Raw genomic sequence first — 23061 nt, forward strand, 5'->3', positions numbered from 1 at the left:
ACCATACACACGTCCTCCCATATTCAGAGTCACAGAATTAGGGTCATTTTGGCAAGATCAGGGCGGGGTTTGCGGCAAAGGCCACAGAGATGAGGGTTTGACGTCAGCCTCCTAATGACAGTGGTTTGCCTCAGCCTGTCTGGGAGGAAGTAACAATGATGAAAGGACTAGTATTGGGTGTGGAGAGAGGAAAATGAAAGGCTAAGGTGTCGGGGCAGTTGAAGGAGGTTAAGAAAGATGTTGGTTAAGAAATCAGCCTCATTTGGGACAATAAAATGAGCAGGAATGGAGCCTTGGGAAAAAATCAGGCTGGTTTATTTAAAACCCTGTCACCCAGAACCCAGGGGTTCATTCAGTGAATATTTATGGATGCCTATTGTGTGTCATCGTATGCTAGGAGCTAGAGACTGCAAAGGTGAACAAGACGCCTGTCCCCAAGGGGCTTGTGGTCAGCTGGAGGAGAGAGGAGTGATCAAGTAATTAGGGTACAACATGATACCAGTTCTGAGAGGGAAGCATGGGAACAGAGAAGGTTTTCTAGAGGGAGGGCCAACCAGGCGAGGATCTGATGGGTGAGTAGGAGTTCTCCAGTTTGAGAGAGTGGGATGAGGTGGGGAGAGTGACCCCAGGGTAGGAACAGAATTTGCAAAGGGATGATGGTGAGAACAATCACTGTTAATTGAAATGAGATCAGGGAGCTGAAGGGGCAGGGAGGGTGACAAAACAGGTTAAAAAGAAAGATGGGGTGCTGATCCAGGAGAACAGTAGCTTTTAATTGGTTTTTATTACAACCTACAGTAAGAAAAGCATTTTCTATTTTGGCCCGCTACAATCACACACACACACACACACACACACACACCTGTATGTGTACTTCTGAAACAAAGATCAACAAAGCAATATTTCACCCTGCCATATACCATTCATTCTGATATTTTCTACTCTGTTTTATTTTGTTTTTAAAATGTTGGTCAGGGGCAAAATTAGCTGATCACAAAATAGTACATATATGATTTCATTTATATGAAATCCTGTAACAGGCAAAACTCATCTATAGTGGTAAAAGTGAGATCAGTGGCTGCCTGGGGTGTGGACCGGGTGGGGCAAGATTAACTGCACAGAAGTGAAAGAGAACTTTCTTAGGAGATGGAAATGTTCCACATCCTGGTTGGGGTGGTGCTGGTTACATGGGCACATGCATTTGTCAAAAATAAATACATAAAAATAAATGTATGAGAGGGAACTTTCTTGGGTGGTGGTGTTCTATATCTTGACAAAGGATTTGCATTGCATAGGTGAATGCATTTGTCAAAACTCGTCAAATAGTACACTTAAGATTTGTGCATTTCATTGTGTGTAAATTTTACATCAAAAGGAATATAATTTTGGCCAAATATTGAACTGTACGTGATGATATGCATACTGAAGTGTTAGGAGGCAATATTCTGGTGTCTGCACCTCACTTTTTGTAATGCAACAAAAAATAAGATAGATTGGTGGATGCATAGAGGAATGGGAAGATTGACAGATATGTAATAAAGCAAATATAATAAAATGTTGATGCATGTGAAGACAATTCAATGAGGAAAGACTAGCCTTTTCCATAAATGATGCTAGGATAATTGGATGTCCACATGCAAAAGAATGAAGTTGGATCCTTACTTCACCTTATATACAAAAATTAACTCAAAATGGGCCAAGGACCTAAATGTAAGAGCTAAACTATAAAACTCTTAGAAGGAAACATGGGTGTAAATCTTCCTGCCTTTGACCAGGCAACGGTTTCTTAGCTATGACAAAAAAGCACAAACAATAAAAGAAAAAAGATAGATAAACTTGACATCATCACATTTAAAAGGGACACTATCAAGGAAGTGAAAAGACAATCCACAGAATGGAAGAAAATTTATGCAGATCAGATATCTGATAAAAGACTTGTATCTAGAATATGTGAACAAAGATTGCAACTCAGTTATAACAGTACAAACGATCCAATTTAAAAATGGGCAGAGGATCTGAATAGACATTTTTCTCCAAAGAAGATATAGGAGTGGCCATCAAGCACATGAAAAGATGCTCAACATTATCAGGGACATGCAAATCAAGACCACAATGAGATAGCACTTCACACCCACTAGTGTGGCTACTACCAAAAAGATAGGCCAAAATGTGCTCAACATCATCAGGGAAATGCAAATCAGTGAGATACCACTTCACATGCACTGGATGTGCATATTACCAAAAAGACAGACAGCAGCAAGTGTTGGTGAAGATGTTGAGAAATTAGAACCCTCATACATTGCAGGCGGGGATGTAAAATGGGGCAGCCACTTTGGAAAACAGTCTGGTAGTTCCTCAAATGGTCAAACATAGTTACCATATGATCTAGCAACTCTGTTCCTGGGTATATACAGCGATGCGCTGCATAATGATGTTTCTGTCAATGACGGACTGCAGATACAATGGTGGTCCCATCAGATTGGTACCATGTAGCCTAGGTGTGTAGTAGGCTGTACCATCTAGGTTTGTGTAAGTGCGCTCTATGATGTTTGCACAATGACAAAATCGCCTAATAACACATTTCTCAGAATGTATCCCCATCATTAAATGACTCATGACTGTAACCAAAAGAAATGAAAATGTGTCCATATAAAAACTTGTACAATGTTCATAGCAGCATTATTCGTAACAGCCAAAAGGTGGAAACGACCCAAACGTCCATCAACTGATTGTGGAAAACTAAAATGTGGTATATCCATACAAGGGGATATTATTTGCTAATAAAAAGAAATGAAGTACTGATATGTGCTGCAACATGGATGAACCTTGAAAACATCCTGCTGAGTGAAAGCAGCCAGTCACAAAGGACCACATGTTGTGTGGTTCTGTTTATATGCAATGTCCACAATAGGCAAATCTATAGAGACAGGAAGTAGATTAGTGTTGCCCAGGGCTGAAAATGGGAATGGGAGAGGAGACTGATGGTCAAGGCCTACCGGGTTTCTTCCCAGGGTGAGGAAAATGTTTTAAGATTTATTGTGGTGAAGGTTGCACAAGTCTAAATGTACTAAAGCCATTGAGTTGTAGACTTTAAATGGGTGAATATTTTTTTTTTTAGGAAGATTAGCCCTGAGCTAACATCTGCCACCCATCCTCTTTTTTTTTTGCTGAGGAAGACTGGCCCTGAGCTAACATCCATGCCCATCTTCCTCTATGTTTTTATATGTGGGATGCCTGCCACAGTATGGCTTGACAAGCAGTGCATAGGTCTGCATCGGGGATGCGAACTGGCGAACACTGGGCTGCTGAAGTGGTATGTGTGACCTTAACTGTTGCACCACTGGGCTGACCCCTTTAAATGAGTCAATTTTGTGGTTTATGAGTTATATCTCAAGAGAGATGTTTTAAAATGGTAATATAGACATGTGAAAAAGTTGGTAAGTTATTCTTCCCCCAAATTAAACAGTTATGCTCTTCAAAAGACACTATTAAGGAAATAAAAAGACAAGTCACAGACTGTAAAGAAATATTTGCAAATTAAATATCTAAGAAAGGACTTGTACCCAGGATATATCAAGAACTCTCAAAACTCAAAAATAAGAAAACAACTCGGGGGCCAGCCTGGTGGTGTAGTGGCTGGGTTCATGCGCTTCGCTTTACTGGCCCAGGGTTCGCTGGTTTGGATCCCAGTGTGGTCTACACACTGCTCATCAAGCCATGCTGTGGTGGCGTCCCACATACAAAATAGAGGAAGATTGGCACAGATGTTGGCTCAGTGACAATCTTTCTCAAGCAAAAAGAGGAGGATTAGCAACAGATGTTATCTCAGGACCAATCTTCCTCACCAAAAACCAAAAAATACCAAAAAGAAAAGAAAAGAACTCAATTTTTAAAAATTGGCAAAAGATTTGAACAGACATTTCACCAATATATATAGGCATATAGCAAATAAGCACATGAAAAGATGCCCAACATCATTAGGCATTAGAGAAATGCAAATCAAAACCACATTGAGATAACTCAACACACATATGAGAATGGCCAAAATTTTAAAAATATACCAACACCACCAGGTGATGGTGAGGATGGAAACAACTGAATTCTCATAGATTGCTGGTGGGAATGCAAAATGATACAGCCATTTGGAAAACATTTTGGCAGTTTCTTACAAACATAAAACATGTTTTATCATACTACACACTTCTCTACTCCTAGGCTTTACCCTAGAGAGATGAAAACTTAGGTTCCTGCAGAAACCCGTCTGCAAATGTTTACAGTGACTTTATTTGTAATTGCCAAAAATGGAAACAACCAGAGGTCTCTCCACAGGATGGAATACTATTCAGCAATAAAAAGAAACAGTCTTCTGATACACACAGCATCGTGGAAAAATCTCCAGCGCGCTGTGCATTATGAAAGAAGCCAGACTCAGAATGCTACATGCTGCGTGACTCTGTTTGCATGACCAATTATGGGGAGAGAAAATAGGGGTTGCCAGGAGCCAGGGTTGGCACCAGGGCTGGGGCGGGGGCCTGGGGTGAGCACTTTGGATGGAAGGAACTGTTCTGTGTCGTGGCTGTGGTGGTGGCTACTCGACTGTGTTTGTCAAAACTCGTAGAACCGTGCACTAAAAAGGGTGACTCTTACTGTATCTAAATTGTACCTTAATCTAAAAAATTAAAAAATATATGTTAATGGTAGAATCTAGATGGTGGGAATATAGATATTTAACATACAATTCTTTCAACCTTTTTGTATGTTTGAACATATTCATAATCAGATGTTTGGCACAAAATATCAAAAATATGTTAGGTGGTTGATCAAAGTAAATAAATATATGCATGACCAAAACAAGCAAACAAACAAATAATTAAATTAAAGACAGTCATTTCACCCTTCAAATCTTAAGTAATAATAAATCATAAATATAATAATTAAAGCATTGCAGGTCATGACTTAGTAAATCGATTGTATAAGCAATTGATGGGCCATGACTCTCACTTTGAAAAATATGGCTTTAGACCGTGTTAGGCACTTGAACTTGAACCTGAGAGAGCCTGGGGAGATCGGGCCTCCAGAATTGCACTGAGCTGGGCCGGTTCCCCACTCTGGGACCAGGGCTACTGGAGGGTTGAGGACTAGCTGGGGCTGTACCCAGCCCAGAGAGAAATGGCTGCCTGGTGTCCCCAGGGAAGCGCGACCAGGGGAAGAATCCTGTGTCCAGCCTCGTGGAGTCAGCTTGAGGTGACAGCAGAGGACAGTCGACATTCTGGAAGTCGTCTGTGCAGGTGGAAACTGCAGGCGCTCTTCAGCCCTCTGGACGGGTCATAGCTGGTTTCACTGGGTCTGGATGAGTGCTCCCGTTACGGCAGCCTGTCACTGGTGAGTCAGGCTTAGTTTAATTTACTAGTAAAATCATGTTTCCTGCGTCCCATTGTGTTTGGGGAGAAATTTATCCCTATTATATCTGACATATATCAGAGTTACCACTAATTTCAACTTATAAAGGGGTTCACGAATAAGAAAATGGTCTGCTATTTAAAAGTGCAAGTTTGGAAGCTTCTCATTCAGGCTCATTTCTGCAGTTTCAAGTCTGCAGTTCATACTTATTTCTGCTTGTGTGTCTTACCTACCCATGGTCTTGTAGCTCAAGATAAAGCCCAGCGTCCCCTTTGCCAGGCTCACCTCCTGACCTCTGTGCCATTTACCCAATGCTCAGAATACTCACAGTTCTGAGGGGGAGCAATGTCTTTCACGCCTCTCTGCCTTTGCATAGACCTTTTTCTTCTCTTGGCCCCCTGGTGAACTCCTATTCATCCTTCAGTACCCTGCTTAAGCTGCACCTCATCTGTAGAGACTTCCCTGGATTCCTTCTCCTTATGACAGAGCAGTGATTCCTTTATCTGCATCTCCACCTATCTGTGCACGCAGCTGGAAAGTCAGGCTGGCTTTCTCTCTGGATGTATGAAATGCCATAGGAATTTGTTGTTTCAAATAAAATTAAGTCTGATGCCAAATCCGCAAGCCCCAGAGTATAATAAATTACTCTCAGTGATTGCTGGAGTCTCTCCCTGCCTCCAGGGTGAAGCAGAGTGTGGAAGGATCATGTGCAGTGCAGACACTTACGGGGAGCCTCTGGGCTCTGATCTGCAAAAGGCACCACAGAGCAGTGGCTGGACGCAGGCAGCCTCCCCTCATAGCATCACGCAGTCATTCCCACTGGGTCTTGTCACCTCCCTGGGCACCCTGAGGCAGCACGGCATCATCCCACAACCCCAAAATGCCCCCCTTCCCAGTTTGGGGAGCTCTCCTGCTTCTGAGGCCCCTGTGTCTGCCCCGTCTCCCTGAACCCTTCTCTTTGGTCCCTTCCTCCCTGGGAGGTTTCGCTGGAAACACAGTGTCGGTCTCACTTGCCTAGAGGAGAGGCCAAGGGATGCAGACGCCCGCCAGTTTCTGACTAACTCACACCCCGCTCCCCATCAGTTAGCACTTACCTCACTGTGTGGCAGTGATTTATTTCCCCGCCTGGGCCTTCCTCTGAACTGTCTTAGTGACCTTGGCCTCTAAAAGGCGAAGAGTGGGTTTTCTAATTGTGTGCAAGTTTTTAAACCTCTCTGAGCCTCAGTTTCCTGGTCTGTAAATTGGGGACAGCGATAACCACACTTGTAGCAGTGTGGTTTGGATGAACCAAGGTGATGCATGTTATCCCTTAGAACGGTATCTGACATGTACCAATGGCTCAATAAATATTGGCCGCTATTACCACTTTTTATTCTCATTATTGTTACTTGCAGTGGATGTTTGGCTGCCTACCCGATAGTCATTCTCAGTTCCTTTTGTTGCACTATAGAGACTGAAAATGCAAAGTACTTACCTTCCCAGCCTTGCTGGGCATGGGCATGTGACCTAATCTTGGGCAGTAGGACTTGACTGGAAGTGTTAGAAGAGGCTTCTGGAAAAGATTTTCTTCTCTGCTAAAAAGACAGAGAGAGAATTTGGTCATGGAGAGAGGTGATACTTGGAGCTGTGGCAGCCATCTTGTGATCATGAAGGCAAGGCTAAGGATGAAAGTCAACATGGTGAAGATGTCAGAGCATAAAGATGGAAGGGTCAGGGGCCTTTATGACCCTGTTGAGTTGCTGCCCCAACCCTGGAACCTCCTACCTTGGAATGCTGTTAAATGAGATCTGAAACGTCCTTATTATGAAGGCCACTTTTAGTTGGGTATTCTGGTATTAGCTGTGAGTATTCCATTGAATACATTATTACAAAGATTTATAGTCAGTAGCTGTTGAAAGAAAGTGGCAGTGCCAGGATGGAAATTCTGGACTCCTAAGGCCCAGGAAGTGGGCTTTTGATGACTGCCCCCTACTGTCTAGTGCCCACACTCCCCCACCCAGACTCACATTAGCAGAAGAGCTGGCTGCCAACTGAGGTCATAGATGGGTAATGCTTCTTGGCCCGCTAGTGTGTGTTGGCTTCATGGGCAGTCCTGCAGGGTGTCCATAGGAAAGCAGGTGAACACATGGCCAAAGAAAGTGCTGGAAGGGAGAGAGGAACACTCACAAGTGCATAATCCAAAATCCACAGGCTCTGTTTTTGCTCCATCTTATCACACAGCCTTGTTCATTTAATCAGGGGCATCCCGTAATCTAAGCTGTAACATGGCGTTCAGTGTGCTGTTGGCTGGCAGAGAGCCATTACATATGGCATCTGACCTTGTTTCCCCGGTGCTTCTAACCCCGTTCTGCTACGTTATTCGTTATTCTCTTGTGTCGGAGGCTCTGTCTCTCTGTTGCTGAGAAAAGGGGGGCAGGGGTTAGGCTTCTCTTGATTCTAGTGAATTTTGTGGCTAGAAAAAATTTCGTGGGAAAGACAAATGCACAACATATTTTTACCACAACAACTACCGGTCCCATGGTGGTGCAGGATGTCACAGGAATAACTGTGTGTACCTTGTACAGGTTCGTGTAACACGTGTACACTTCTTGTTTGCTGCTCCTACGGCGGGTCAGAAACAAGCTGAAAAGCGAGGAGCGGTGGGATAAATTCATTTTAAGAATATGATTGGTCTCCTGGAACCAAGAAATGTCATTTCTCTGGCCCAATGCTTTTGCAGGCTGCCGTGTTCTCGTCTCCTGTCAGCACATCTCTGTGTGTATGAGCATATTTCATCAACACATTAACCACACTTCCTAGGATCAACATGACAGCTTCAGAAACACACGCCTTTCCTTTTCAAGTTCTCATCCAGTCCTCTCCACCTCCGCAGCAGCTCATTCTTGGTGAAATGTTCTCGTGCGTCGACTTACAAGATTCAGCACTGAGTCTCTGATCACCTTTTCTCTTACTTTTCATCCTCCTCTAAGTGGAATCATTCACCTCGTCCTTCTCCTTCTTGCTCAGCTCGTTTATGAACATACCTTTCTCATAGTGGATATATGTCCATCAGGAAAGCTTCAGCAATGTGTAAGTATATAAAGTCATGGCACAGTTTCCCCTGGATCTACGCCCATTCTGTCCAGACCCTCTTCCCACAGGAACCTCTGTGAGGAGCTGGGGATGCACATTCCCCTGGACCTCGTACAAGCAGAGATGTAAGCTGACAGCGTGGTTCTGACGGCAGCTCTCTGTTGATAATCCCGTCTCTACATCTGGCCCTGCCCGTCCTCCCATGTCCTAGTGTCTCAGACCCACACCTTGTGGCCGTTTCCCCCTAGCTTTCTCTCAGACCCCTCAGACTCCAAATGCCCAAGACCAAAGTCGTTATCTTTCTCCAACCTTACTTCCCCTTCTCTGTTCTCAGTCTCAGTTAATAATGTCATCATCCAATTAAGCAAGCTGGAAATGATGTCGTCATCCTTGGCTTCCCTCTCTGTCTCTCCTCTTTCTCCCTCTGTCTCGTAAAAGACAGCCACGAGCCGCCATGGTCTGTCCGCTCCACTTCTGTACTCATTTTCACATCTGGCCTATTTCCCTCTTCTGCTGCTTCTGCCCTCGGCTAGGCCCTAACTCTCTCTCATCTGAATGAAAGTAACATCCTTCTCTGCTTTTTGTTGCTGGCAGCAGCCTCTGTGATAGCCCACCCAGGACCACGGTACCCCTTCTTCCCTCCCACGTCGTTCAGGCTGCAGTGGCCCACGCCAAGAGAAAGAAAGATGGTTGGCTGAAGACAGCAATCCCGTCCCCTTGAACAGATCCTCACTTTCCCAGGCTGCTTTGCAGGAGGGGTGGTGATGTGGTTCAGTTCTGGCCAGTAAGACATCTGGGGGAAATCTGGAGGGAGGCCCATGAAGCCAAAGACCTCTGCCCACACCCCGTGTGCACCACCATCATTTTCCTTTATGTTTTAGAAGTTTAAACTCTTTAGGCTGTACAGCCTAGCCCCCAACTTCTCTTTCCTCCGACAATGCCCACTGCCCACTCCACACCGCACGCTGGAGCTTGTGGGGAGGAAGCCCAAGTACACGTCAGCCCTCCATGGTAGCTGAACTCCAAAGACGGCCCCAGTTAACCCCGTCCCCCAGGAGTCACCATCTTGCACAGCCCCCTCCCACTCTGAATTGGCACTGGTCCTGTGAGTCTAGGAGTCTAGTTCTAGGAGTTTCACTCCTAGAATAGAAAGGACCTGATGCTGTGCCAGTCTGGGCGCAGTCTGGGCCAAGACGACCCAGCAGACACTGGTTCTGCCCCCTCGGGAGCCCTAAGCCACCGGAGAAGCAGTCCAACTGCGCTGAGACCCCTGTGCCGTGAGGAAGTGTAAGCTAACCACAGGGGAGGAGAACTGAGAACCTCAGCCGACACGGCGGACCAGGGCTCCAAACTCCTGATGGAGGCTGAGCCATTGCAACCAGCCCCTCCCCGGTGTCCCCGGAGCTGACGCCATGTGGAACAAAGACAGGCCAGGTGAGCTTTGGGGGTGAAAAAGTAACTGAAATCACTTCTTCTAGTCGAACTCAACTAGTCTTCTCCTCCTTGCAGTGACTGCTGCTCTTCTGCATCCCCACTTGCTTATACTGCCCTTTCAGTTTAGATTAGCTTTCCTTCTCTTCAAATTCATCCCACCCTTCAAGGCTCATCTTGACAGCCACCTCTTCCATAAACCTTCTCGATTCTGTCAACTCTGAATACTTGGGTTTCCTGGCCAGGTCTGGAGCAGGTCTGTGTCCTTGCCCACCTGCGTTCCCTCCCTTTCTGTTCTAATAGCACAGCAATTCTGTTTGGATGGGTGATCCCTCCCCCTTTTGGTGGAACTGTCAATCACGTTGTCCACTTACCTCTGACCTGGGCGGGGACCTGAAACCTGACTGGACCAGTCAGCTGTTCTCTCCCACCGGTGCAAATGTGGAGATGGGTGACAGGGCTGCAGATGGTGGACAGCTGACTGGATCTCCATCAGCTCCTGCTGGCCGGCTCTCCCAAGCTGCTCTGATCCCTGTTCAGAGCACGAGCTGATTCTTCAGCTTTTCCTTGGAGTCTCTGAAGCCCCCGGTAGCCGAGACAGTAAACTCACTCATTATTCCATTTGTCCCCTTACGTCTCCCAGCCCCCTGCAGTTAGGGCAGACCGTGTGACTAGTTCTGACTGATGACATTAGAATAGAAATGACACATGTCACTTTCAGGCTGAGGCAGTAAAAAGCCCCTTGCGAACCTCCAGTCTCTAGAGACCCCTGCCTGGTCACCAAGGAGACTGTGTTTCAGGTGACATGAACCCTCTGTCAGTCTGAGGCCCTGAGTGAGCGCAGAGCAGAGCCTCTGCTGACCCACATGGGATTTGTCGCATGTCCCAGAAATAACGATTTGGAGGATGTTTGTTACAGCACCATAACCTAGGCTGTCCTGAATAATATATACCTGATATCCTACCAAGAAACATTTTTTTTGCTTCAACTACCCAGAGTCAGTTTCTTGCATGTAAAATAGCTTAACTGACAAACTCTAACAGAACTTAGCAGTTTCTTCTTTGATTTTACTCACTAACATCCATCTATCTTATTTTTTTATCAGCCGAGAGCACCCTGTCTCTAGGGACTATTAAGATTCATCTTCGCATCCTACCACACTGCCTCGCACCTATAAGGCTCTGGATAATTATTTGTTAGGATGAATGCAAAAATGGAATGAAAATGAAAAATTTGATGAGTCACCTGGATACTTTCTGTTTAACCTTGGTTTCCAAATCCGTTTTCAAGTGAGTTTTAATTAGAAGATATTTAAAAATATGATTGCACCTCTATTTTTATGGTGATGACAGCATATATATGTATATATCCACATATATATCTATTTTCAATCCTATTATAGGTTGTCATAACTTCAAAAAACTTTGTGAAATGCAAAAGAATAAAATACTTTTGAAACATCAAAACGACAACAATATTCACTGAGCTCTTAATTCATGACAGACACTAAATGTAGGGCTTTTGATTTTTCATCTTCCCACCCCACTACACTGCCAGTGCTGCTGTTTACATTGTATTGTAGACAAAGGGAGACCTCAGACTCATCTTGTTAGTGGTCCGTCAGGCTCCCAGGTGATGTCAGTGCTGCTGGTACATGGCCCACCCTGGGAAGAGAGAGTGGAGGATGTCCTTGTGTGGTAAGACTAGCCCCCGTCACTCAAGAGCTCTTCAAAGGCCAACTTGGGCCCAAGGAGAATGCTGGGTTTGATCAAGCTGCCCTGAGTTCAGGCTTTGATCACTGTTCTTTGAGTCGGTTAGGAAATCACCACGACCTTGTCTCTTATCTGGAAATCACTTTTCTGGTAACTTCACTGTCTCTGTAGAAAATAGTTGTGAACACAGAAGCGGGCAACACAGAGGCCTGAGAAGCGAAAATAGGTGTAACAAATTCTACACACTAAAAAGTGTATACTTTACTGATTTTTAGCTTTGTTTTTTGCCACTTTTCCAACAAGACTGCTCACTTGTTTGCTCAGGCAGGAGACATTAGACGAATGCAATTATAAGAAGGGAATAGGACTGCTGGTAGCTTGACAGAGGGAAGAATGGAAATACTATGAAAAGCTGATGCTACAGTTAAAAACTTGTGTAAAGGCAAAAAGCCCTAGATGTAATACTTGTCCTCAAAGACATCCCTGTACTCATCAAGAAAAGTCAGTGTTTGCTTAAGACAGCAGATAAATATATATTTTAGAATTATTGAGAAAATAGAAAAATGTTTTAAAATGTTGGTGCTTAAAGGGATAATCTGGTTATGTGGAAAATTTGCTTATGTATAACAATTCTCTAATAACGGATATATGTGGCTGTAACTATAACCCAATTTTATATAGTATCAATTTCATTATACGTAAAATCTTTATGATCACATACATACTCAATTTATTTTGAAAAATAATATTCCTTATGATTATATAATAAGACATGCTTTTGGATAAAAAGTGGAAAATATAAGAAAATGGCAAGAAAAAAATTTACCTATAATCCCCCCAATCAGGGATATCTGCCAATAATATTTTGGTATATATTCTTCTAGTTTTCTCTGTCTCTTAAAATATTCTGCATTCTGTTTTTTTTCTGACCTCAGTGTTCTTTGAAAACATGACTTTTAGGCAACATAATATTCTGCAGAATTTTTACTTGTTCTGACCATTCTCCTTTTTAACAATTTGGAGACATTTAAGTTGTTGTCATTTTTCGTTGATAGAATTAAGGCTGTGACGCACTTCTCTGTACATTAACCTTTGTGTGCATCTCTGATCATTTCCTCGGGTAGATTCCCAGATGTGGAATTACAAGGTCAAAGAACATGATACGTCTAGGCTCTTGAGCACAGCGAAACTGCCCTTTAGAAAGACTGAACAGCCGACTGTCTCTGGAAGTGTGCGTGTTTCTCAGTCTGGCGCCTGAGCCTTCCCAGGACTGTAAACAGGAATTGCTTTTAAAGTTGACCTTTGGGCCCTGTGAGATGAGGGCTGAAGTGGAGGGAATCACTTTCGCTTTCTGCTCCACCAGCTCACACGCATCACCTCCACTGGATCAAACTTAAAATGTAATGAATCCAAAAGGTGGGTGAGTGTGGAGAGCCACAGAGGACTGTGATGAAAAGATGGAAAGGGCTTGACCTGGGCTGTGGGGAACCTGATCTCGAAGCTCCTCCTTTGCACTCTCTTCTTCGTTTATTGCCACGTGCTTTTAAAGAAATGAAAAATATGCTTTTCATTCTTTTTCATATTTTCACCCTTCCTATTAAATATTTTTAAAAATTCAGAAAAGAGAAAAAGATGACAGTCATCCATTTTCTCACCATCCAACATTAATCACTGTTAACATTTTGGCATATTTGCCTCTATCCCTTTTTTAAAGTTAATTTTCAAAAAGTGACACACTCTATGAATATATAGTTTTACTATTTCCATTTAAAATTAGGACATTCCAGATAAACCCCAAGGCTTCTTTACCTGGTACTCCCATTCCAACCCCTCTGCCGCCTTCTAGAGGTCCTCAGGTTTGAGTTTTGTGACAATATTTTCAGTCTTCAAAAAGAAAATACTTTTATGTGCATATATTTATCTACTGGAAATACAAAATATTGGTATTTCACATTTCACCAGTTTTGTGTAAATGGTAATCCTGCTGCATGATCTTTGTGTCTTGCTTTTTTCACTCCATTCCACGCTTTTAAGATTCATCCATGTAGATGTTTGGGAGTTAATTTATCCTTTCTAATGTTATATGATTGTCTGTTGTAAATGAACATTTTGCTTTTTCATTTCCTTATTAATGGTTGTTTAGGATGTTTTATTTTTTTTCCCTGTATTGCCAACACTGTTGCAGCAAACCTCCTCAAGAGCACAAGGGAGGTTTTCTCCAGTTAAATTCCTAGAAGTGAATTGCTAGATGAGCTTTTTCAATTTTGATAACACCAAATTGCTCTCCAGAATGGCTATAATATTTACAACTCCACCATATACATATAGGAATACAGGTCTCCCCTCACCCTCGGTAACATTTTGTCTTTTTTTTTTTTTTGAGGAAGATTAGCCCTGAGGTAACATCTGCTGCCAATCCTCCTCTTTTTGCTGAGGAAGACTGGCCCTGAGCTAACATCCGTGCCCATCTTCCTCTACTTTATATGTGGGACGCCTGCCACAGCATAGCTTGCCAAGTGGTGGCATGTCCGCACCTGGGATCTGAACCGGTGAACCCTGGGCTGCCGGAGTGGAACATGCGCACTTAACCACTGTGCCACCAGGCCGGCCCATTTTGTCATTCTTATGGGGGAAGATTGGTATCTGTTTTTATTTCCAACTAATAGTAAGGTTGAACAGCTTTCCACACGTTTTTCAGCCATTTGAGTGTCCTCTTCTGGAAGATACAGTCTTTTGATCCACTGAGAGACTCAATTTTTGCACCCATGTTTGTAATATAGTTGGACTTGACATTTTCTCTAATTCTGCTGTACTTGTTTTGGTATCAAGATTAGACTAGCTTCATAGAATGTGTTGGATAGACTTCTCTGTCTTGTTGATATTCCCATACAGTTCGCGTAATATAGTTTTGTGGTTTTTTTGGGTTTTGTGTTTTTTGTGTGTATCACTCCAGTAAAACTGTCTTGGCCTAGGCATTTGGGGAGATGGAGAGATCTTCTATAGCCTTTTCAGTTTTATTGGTGATTATTGGGATACATCTCTTCTTCTTGGGTCAAGTTTTATAATTTGTCTTTTTGTCAAAAATTACCCGTTTTTCCATGGTTTTCAAATGTATTGGCATAAAGTTGTCCGTAGTATACTCTTATGCTTTCTAACGTTTTTACCCTATCTGGTATGTTTCATTTGCCATTTATAATATTGTTTGTGTCATTTTCTTGATCAGTCTTATAAGAAGTTTGTCTATTTTATTAGTCTGTAATAGAACATCAGCTTTAGGTTTCCATAATCAACTGCATTTTCTTTTGTTTTTCATTTCATTCATCTTTGCTTTTTGCTTTATTACTGTTTCCTTCCTCTGTTTTCTCTGGGTTTATTTAGTTATTTTTCTACATGTTAAATTGTACACACATTTCGTTTTCTTTCTTTGTAGTAAGTACACATCAGGCTATAAATTCCCCTCTAATTATTGTTTTAGTCGGATCCCACCAAATTTTGTTTTGTCAGGCTTTTATTGTCAAACATTTCTAAATGTTTTGTAATTTATATGTTGGTTTCTTCTTAATCTGTACCTATTTTTCAGTTCCCAAAATGTAGTTCTTTCTGTTTTAAAAATGTATTATAAAATCTTTCAACATACAAAAATGTATAAAAATGAAAATAATGAACACCCAGCTTAAGAAATAAAACTCAAATGTATGCTTATAATTTTAAATTTTATTTTTCATAAGCAATAGATTTACATGATAAAACACAAATCCTCCTGTCTTCCTGGCCCCCTCCTTAGAAGCAACTGCAGTTACTAATTTAAGGTGTATTCTGTGAGTTGTCTGGCTTTCTTTTTGTTGCCGATTTTTAATTTCACTTCACTGTGGCTCATGCATGCGGTCTGTAGCTTCTTTGGAATTCCCTGAGGCTCCCTTTGTGGCCGGTGCGTAGTCAGTTTCTATAAGTGTTTCGAGTGTGTCTGAAAAGAACGTATGTGCTGATGTTCTTTTCCTCAAGGACAAACCTGATCTCATCACTTCCTCTCTGATAGCATCTCTGGTCTTCAGACCCCCTTAACCTCTGATTTGGCCCCAGGCTTCCTCCTAGCCAAGGCCTCCGCCACCTCCCTTACGTACAACAAACTTATGTCCACATAGCTCTCGTACCTTTTAGGGTCAACTTTCAGAAGAACGTTTGAACTGTCAGCGTTGTCTTGTCACAGACAGTCCAATAATCTGGCACATCAACGGTCCCAATGGATACTCACTGAGCCAACTAGAGAATGGGCTGTCTTCTGAGGGTAGAGCCATCAACTCCAGGCTTTACTCACTACTTGCTCCTTCTGAGGCCGAGCCACCTCCCTGAGACCTCTGGTTGCTGTACCCCTCCAGGCTAATTTTGCAGCACTGTCCCTACTTCCTTTCCCTGTCTGCCCATACCACGGTGGATCACTTCAAAGACTCCACCAACACTCTCCAGGTGCCTTGCCTTCTAGAATCAGCTGCATATGTCCAACCAAGACATACCCCAGGATGAATCCCCACTGAGCTTCTGCTCTGAGGCCCCTGGCGTGGGGATGGGAGATTGTAGGGGGATCAGGTAAGCGACTGTCCTCTCTACACATTGATGGTTTCAACCTTAGCTGGAACCTCACTTTCGCATTCCCTTCGGCATCTCTTCCAAACCTTTTGATGCCCTTCAAATCTCCTGGCATCTCCCCAGCCCCTTTATTCAGCAGAATGATAGTTTGCTACGTTATGAAGAAAATAGAAAACATCAGGGGCGAGCCTTTATCTAGCCATTTCACCTCCCTTTCTCCTGTTCAGCAGTGGCTTTCTTTCTGTCTAGGATAAGAGTAACCTTGTCTTCATATGTCCGGACCCCATTCTCTTCTGTCTCCCATTTTTATTCTATTGATTACTCCCTCTGCTCCGAAGTCTTCATGTCTCGCCTTTCCAGACCATTCTTCCTAAAAGTAGTCAGCACTCCCTCTCTACTTGCTCAGCTTCCATGCGTTTGCTCCTCTTGGAGGCCGATCTAGCTTCCTCCTGTCTCTCTGGGCTTTTACTGGCCATCAAATTCTAAAGCAGCGGCACGTGTTTCTTGACTGCTCCAGAGCACTGACACCTCAGACCGTACTCTGCTTCTCAATACTCCCTCCCACCTGTTTGCTTCTCATACCACTCAATCTTGAGTCCCTTTCTTCTCTTTCTACCTCCTTTCTTGGCCCTTTAATCCTGAAATGTTGGCGTTCTTAGCATTTTCTGTTTGTGTTCCTCAGTTTTTATTTCTCTACACACCAGGAAAGCACGTTTCGTTACAAAGGGACCAAGCTCTGAACAAGTGCTACTGTGGGAGAATGCTGGCCCATTGTCGCCAGATTGCCTTGTTTTTCAAGAGCTGTCAGATACCCTAGGGTTTTATGTGAAATGCCTCAACTTTAAATATTGATAATGAATTCAAAATTTTACAAAATTGTGCAGAGCAAACAATACATGGAGGGTCCTCCTTAGGGCTGTTCTCCTCTTATTTGCCTTAAAATGCCCCTAAGGCATTTTATAAAGTATTTTATTAGAATGGTAACTCACACTTATTGACAGTTATTGGCATGATGTGCCAGACACTCTTCTAAGTGGTTTGCATGAATTAACTCGTTTAATCCTCTCAACAGTCCTATCGACAATGTGCTATTATTATCCCTGGTATATAGATGAGCAGCCTCAGGCAGAGTTTCAGTACTTTGTCCTGGGTCTCAGAAATACGGGGTTTAAGAAACAGGATTCAAATCCAGACGGTCCAACTCCCGAGCTCAAGCCTTTAACCCCTGCACTCCACTGCTGTCCCCATCAGCAGAGGAGGAAGCTGAGGTCTAGAGAGGTGAAGTGTCCAGGCTCCCAGGAGCAGTAACTGGCCAAGCAGGGATCTGAAGGTATCGTCACAGAAATAGATACCTGCACTTTCAAGAGTCCTGAAATTAGTTACCTATTTCCACTGCTAGACTGCATACCTATACCCTACTCTCAGACTAGGGACTGGAGTACAAACGTGTGTAAAATGAGTGCCCTGGAGACTCCAAACAGTCCATTCACTTCTAGTAATAACTTCGTTTACTTTTCACAACGATCCCTAGGTAAGATGGTAGCCAGCACTTAATCAGCACTTCCACGCGCGTCATCTCTGAAACCTCACCAACACTCTATTTCATAGGACTATGATTACCCCCGTTTAACAGAAGAAACTGAGGCTCAGCGCAGCTCAGGACTTGCCCAAGACCGGGCAACCAGCAGTGGCAGGGCCAGGATTCTAGCTCAGGCTGAGTGACAACAGACCTTCATTCTTGACCTTGAGGCTACGCTGTCGGTTCTACAGATGGGGAAACTGAGGCACTAGCTTGTGCTCACCGAATTGCGGCCACGGGGTGGGGGGCACGCTGCACTCCTGCTCCTCCTCCTCGCGGGGTGCGGGCGGGGCGCGGGGCGGGGCGCGGGGCGGGAGCTGGAGGGCGACAAGCAGAAGCCCTTCGCAGTGAGGCGCGCGGCCCGGGAAGCGCCTAGCTGTGGACCTAACGGACAGATCCCGCAGCCCCAAGACAGCGGCGCCAGCGGGCGAACAGGAAGTGCGTCACCCGGTGGGCGGGACAAGGCCGCGATGGCCACCAATGGGAGCGCCGCGTCCGCCCTCGCCCCGCCCCGAAGGAGGAGCCGAGGCCGCCTTTCTGCCGTCTCCTCGGAGAGTGTGGGCTGCGCTTGGGCGCCTCGGTGGGTAACGCGGGGCACGGGGGCGAGAGGCTCTCGGGGAAGCAAGAGGGCCGTCCAGGAAGGCGAGGGGAGGGCGGAGGTAGGGCTCAGGCGCCGGGTCGGCCCGCGTGCTGCGCCGGGGCCCGGGGCCTCCGGGCTTTGCATTTCCTGGTGGGGAAACTGAGGCCCGGAGACCGACAGCAGAGGCAGGTGGACTGGCACCTAGTCGCTCACACCCACACAGACATCTTCGAATCGTAATCTTAGGTGAAAAAGTACTTTTAATCATAATATTAGCTGAAAAAGCGAAACACAACATTTTAACTGCGTACGTGAACTACGGCCTCCGCCGACCACCCTCTCAGTTGCTCCCGCCCGCCCTCTCGGCTTCCCGTCTGTTTTGTGTACAGAGCTGCTTATTTTGTGCAAGTCCACAGCCTCTCATTGTACAGCCGTGAGGCTAGATGTGCAGAATCCCCAGTTTCTGGAATTTTCGGAAGGCAGTATGGTGCATGTATTCTGCGTTGTGTCAGACCTCCAGCGGGGTCTGGGGCAGCGTCCTGTCGTCGAATGCATTCATGTTCTCACAGCTGCCTACATGCACGTTTACTCGAAAGGGGATAAGAGCAGCCGTAAACAGCCTCGCCTTAGGTCAGATCAGTTTTTCAATCTTAAAAGACTTGGTCCTCGGACCTTTTTAGAATTGAGAGTTGTGGATAAAGGACCTGGATCATACTTTTACTGTTCACTCATATTTCTCGCTTCTTTGGACTGGATGGAGGAGCCCCGGTTGCTGAACTCTGCACCCGCTGTCTCCATCACTGTGTGTCACCTTATGCCCTCTCGGCCTCAGTTGCCTCGTCTGTAAAATGGGGTCGGGAATGCTTTCCTCTTAGGGTTCTGATGAGGATTAAATGAAACTGCATGTGAAGCACTAACACTGTATCTATGTAGCACGTGGCTCAAAAGTTTATGATTGAGATTTGCTTATTGCGCGAACATTTCTATTTTACAATTATTGGAGTGGACAAGACATGTCCATGGTTAACCTCCGCTACCTGCCTTCTCTTCATAGAGACAGCTGACTTCTATGCATTAAGAAGCCTATGTGTATCTCTTTCACCCCATTTTCCTCCCCTTGTCCCCAGGTTATAGCGTTCTATACCTTGTTCTTATTAACATTTATTTTGGCAGTTAACATTTATATAATTTTCTTCTTTTTTTAATCAAGATACGTAACATGCGTATAAAAATGTGTGAAAATGTAAATTTGAAGAATTAAAATAAAATGAACACCCATGTACCCACCAAGTTAAGAAATAGAACATTAGGATATCCTCAAAGCCCCACTGAAGCCTTTCTCCCCTCGCCAAAGGGTAACCACTGCCCTGGATGTTGAGTTACTCATTCCCTTGTTTTTCTTTGTAGTTTTTACTCTCTATCTCCGATGGATGGAATGTACAGTTTTGTTAGGTTTCGAATTTTATATAAGTGGGATCCTAATGGATATTTTGTGTGACTTGATTTTGGGGCATAACATTACATCTGTGAGGTGCACCCGTGTTGATTTGAGTAGCTCTTCATCTTCATTGCTGTTTTGAATTCCATGGTATGACTATAAATCTTTATGTAGGCGTTCTTCAACTGACGGTCATTTGTATTGCTGCCAGATTTTTGCTGTAACATGGTGCTTTTATAAAGATACTTGTTGGGGCAAATGTGGAAAAGTTTCTCGAAGTTATATACCTAGTAGTGGATTTCTGGGGATCTCCAAATTTGCTTGTAATATCAAATTGTTGTCTGAAGTGATTTCGAAGATTTCGTACTCTACCAGCAGTGGATGAAAGTTTCAGCCTCAGCCATTCTTAAGAATTTTTGCCTATCTGGTGATGGGTAAAGACATTAATCACTGTGGTTTGAATACTCATTTGCCTGATGACATTGAGAAGGAGCGTCTTTTTATGTATTTATTAATCGTTTGTGCATCCTCTTTGTAAAATTTCTGCTGCTCGTTTTCTCCATGATTGTCTTCCCCTTACTGATTTGTAGGAGTTGTTTATGTGTTCTGAAGGTGAATCTTTTGTGGTTTAAATGTGTTTCAGATACCTTCTAGTTTGTAGCTTGTCTTCTCTCTTTCTCCTACTCTCTGGTGTTTTTGGTGAACAAAGGTTCCTAATTTTAACAAAGTGGAATTTATCAGTATATCCCTTTATGGTTTGTACTTTTTGTATCTTTTAAAGAAATCCTTCCTTACCTTTGGATCATAGAGTTATTCTATATTGTTGTCCAAAAATTTTATAGTGTTTTCTTTCTTATGACCTTAGTCCTCAAGAATAGACTTGTGTGCACAGTGTGAGGAAAGGGTCTAGATTTATTTTTTTTCCACATGTAAATAATCTGTCGTTCTGGCACCTTTTATTGAATAGTTTGCTTTGATCTGAGTTCCATTTCTCCAGCACGTTGAGTACTTATATGTGCGTCTGTCTCTGTGAGTTCTCTGTTCCGTTCTGTTGGACTTCTTTGTCCGTTTCTACACCATTATCAAACTTCGTTCCTTGCTCTAGCTTGAGAAGAAGTTGGTACCTGGTAGGACAAGTCCTCTGCCTTTATCTTCTCCAAGAATGTCTTTGCTCTGTTGCCTTTACATTTTCCATGTAAATTGTAAAATCATCTTGTCAAATCACACACAGACACTCAGAGCCTGTTGGGATTTTGATAGGAATTGCATTGATTCAATTCCATTGGATCAATTTGAATTTTAAAGTGATCGCTTTCAGCATTTCATCCTTAAGTATGTTTGCTCTAGGTTTTTGTAGGTAGAGGAAGTTTCCTTCTATTCCAAGTTTGTTAAGTTTTTAGCATGAATAAATGTTGGATTTTCTCAGCTGTATTTTCTGCATCTATTAAGATGATTGTATGCTTTTACTTCTTTATTCTGCTAATGTGGCGACTCACATTGATTGACTTTTATCTCCCCCAGCTTTATTGAGATATTATCGACATAAAACATTTGATTGGTTTTCAGATGATAACCTGTTGCTGGGATAAACCCAATTTGGTCACAATATATCATCATTTTTACATGGCTAGCTTTGATTTGTTAACATTTTGCTTAAGACTGTTGTATCTATGTTTGTGAAAAGTCCTGCTCTTTTATTTTCCTTTCTTCTGAAGTCTTTGTTAGGTTTTAGTGCCCAACTTATGTCAACCTTATCAGATGATTTGCGGAGGGTTTGCTCTTTTTCTGGCTCTGGGATAGTTTGTGTAACATTTGAAATTATTTGTTTCCAGAATGTTTGGTAGAACTTCCTAAAAAATTGGTCGGGACCTGAAACTTTCTTTGTGGGAAGGTGGATTTCCCGTAAAATGTCCTCAGTGGTTAAAACTTTTTAGGTTTTCCAATAATTCTTTAGTGAGTTTCCTATCACTTTGAACATATTTAAAACTTCAGATTGTTGTAAGTTGTTTATCATACCTTTTTTAAATGTTTGTATCTGCAGTTGGTTTTCCTTTTAAATTCCAAAGAGTTGATGTGTAAGTTTTCTCTCTCTCGGAAAATTTTATCAGAGATTTGTCATGTTTATTTTCAAAGAATAATATTGGTTTTGTTAATCTCCTCCAGTATACGTTTATTTTCTGTTTCATCAATTTCTGCTCTTCATTATTACTTTCTTTAACTTTTTTTGGATTTAATTTGCTGTTCCTTTTATAGCTTCTTTAGGTGGCTGCTTAACTCATTAATTTTCACGCCTCCTTTTTTTAAAAAAATATGAACATTTAAGGCTATTAATTTCCTTCAACTGCTTTAATTGCCTCCCACCAGTTTTTATGTATAATATTTTGTTATTTTCAGTTCAAAATATTTTCTAATTCCCAATAGTACCTCTTTCATAGTGGATTATTTAGATGTGTGTTTCTTAAATTCTAAGTTTTTCCAGTTTCTTTTTGTTTCAGGTCTCCAACTGTATTGCATTGTAGTCAGAACATGATCTGTGTGACACCAGTCCTTTAAATTTTGCTAAGACTTGCTTTCTAGCCTCGTATGTGGCAATTTGCATAATTGTTCTGGGTATGCTTGAAGATTCTGTATTCTGTAGCTGTTGGATGCAGTGTTTTATGCATGTTCATTGGATTAAGCTTTTTGCTGGGTTGTACAAGTCTTTCTCTAACCTTACTGATTTTTTTGTTCATTTTGTCAATTATTGAAAGGGATATGTTAAAATCTCCTACTGTGGTTATGGATTTGTATGTTTGTTTTTGTAGTTCTGATCATTTCTGCTTTAACTGTTTTGAGGCTCTGCTATTAGGTGCCTAAACATTTAGAATTGTTTTATCTTCTTGGGAATTGAACCTTTTTATCATTTTGTGGTGACCGTCTTTGTCTCTAGTAATGCTTTCTGCCTTAGAGTCTATTTTGTGTCATATTAGTGTAGCCACACCAGCTCTGTTTTGGTTAGTCCACAGAGTATATATTTTTCTACCCTTTTAATTTTAATTTTTTGGTGCTTTTGTGTTTTAGAAGTAGCTCTTATAATTGTATAGCTAGATTTTATTTATTATTCAATGTGACAGGCTTTTTATCTGATCTAACAAACTGGCTGCATCATCTGCTTAAAGACCCTTAGTTTGGAGAGCCTTAGTCTCCAGTGTTTCTAGGGTAAAAGTCGAGATTCCTTAGCCCTACACGTTCTATCCTTGTACCCAGAACAACCACGGGCAAATA

General features: G+C 42.9%; 1 protein-coding gene and 1 long non-coding RNA gene across 7 annotated transcripts in view; one reads left to right on the forward strand and one right to left on the reverse strand.

Annotated features, from left to right (window-relative positions):
* NSMCE1 (NSE1 homolog, SMC5-SMC6 complex component) overlaps window positions 1–23061 on the forward strand; it is a 58879-nt gene that overhangs the window by 6142 nt on the left and 29676 nt on the right. Inside the window, exon 1 of one of the 5 annotated variants that reach the window (XM_001497008.7) lies at window positions 18102–18359. The exons of 2 other annotated variants lie outside the window; for them this stretch is intronic. In XM_001497008.7, the coding sequence (XP_001497058.4) occupies window positions 18260–18359 (100 nt within the window). In that variant the 5' untranslated portion in view covers window positions 18102–18259. Of the gene's footprint in view, window positions 1–18101; window positions 18439–23061 lie in introns of those variants that run through there. 2 more of the 5 variants (XM_070230876.1, XM_070230878.1) reach the window with 2 other exon arrangements.
* Window positions 1889–8278, reverse strand: LOC106781546 (uncharacterized). 2 transcript variants are annotated; one of them, XR_001378186.3, is made up of 3 exons: window positions 7407–8278; window positions 6875–6974; window positions 1889–5379 (listed from the first exon to the last, which is right to left on the reverse strand). It is a non-coding gene; the product is annotated as an uncharacterized lncRNA (long non-coding RNA). The 2 variants fall into 2 exon arrangements; XR_011424307.1 differs by having other exon boundaries at window positions 2651–5379; window positions 6875–6971; window positions 7407–8152.

Source organism: Equus caballus, chromosome 13 (assembly GCF_041296265.1).
Source record: "Equus caballus isolate H_3958 breed thoroughbred chromosome 13, TB-T2T, whole genome shotgun sequence".
In the NCBI taxonomy this organism is placed as follows: domain Eukaryota; kingdom Metazoa; phylum Chordata; class Mammalia; order Perissodactyla; family Equidae; genus Equus; species Equus caballus.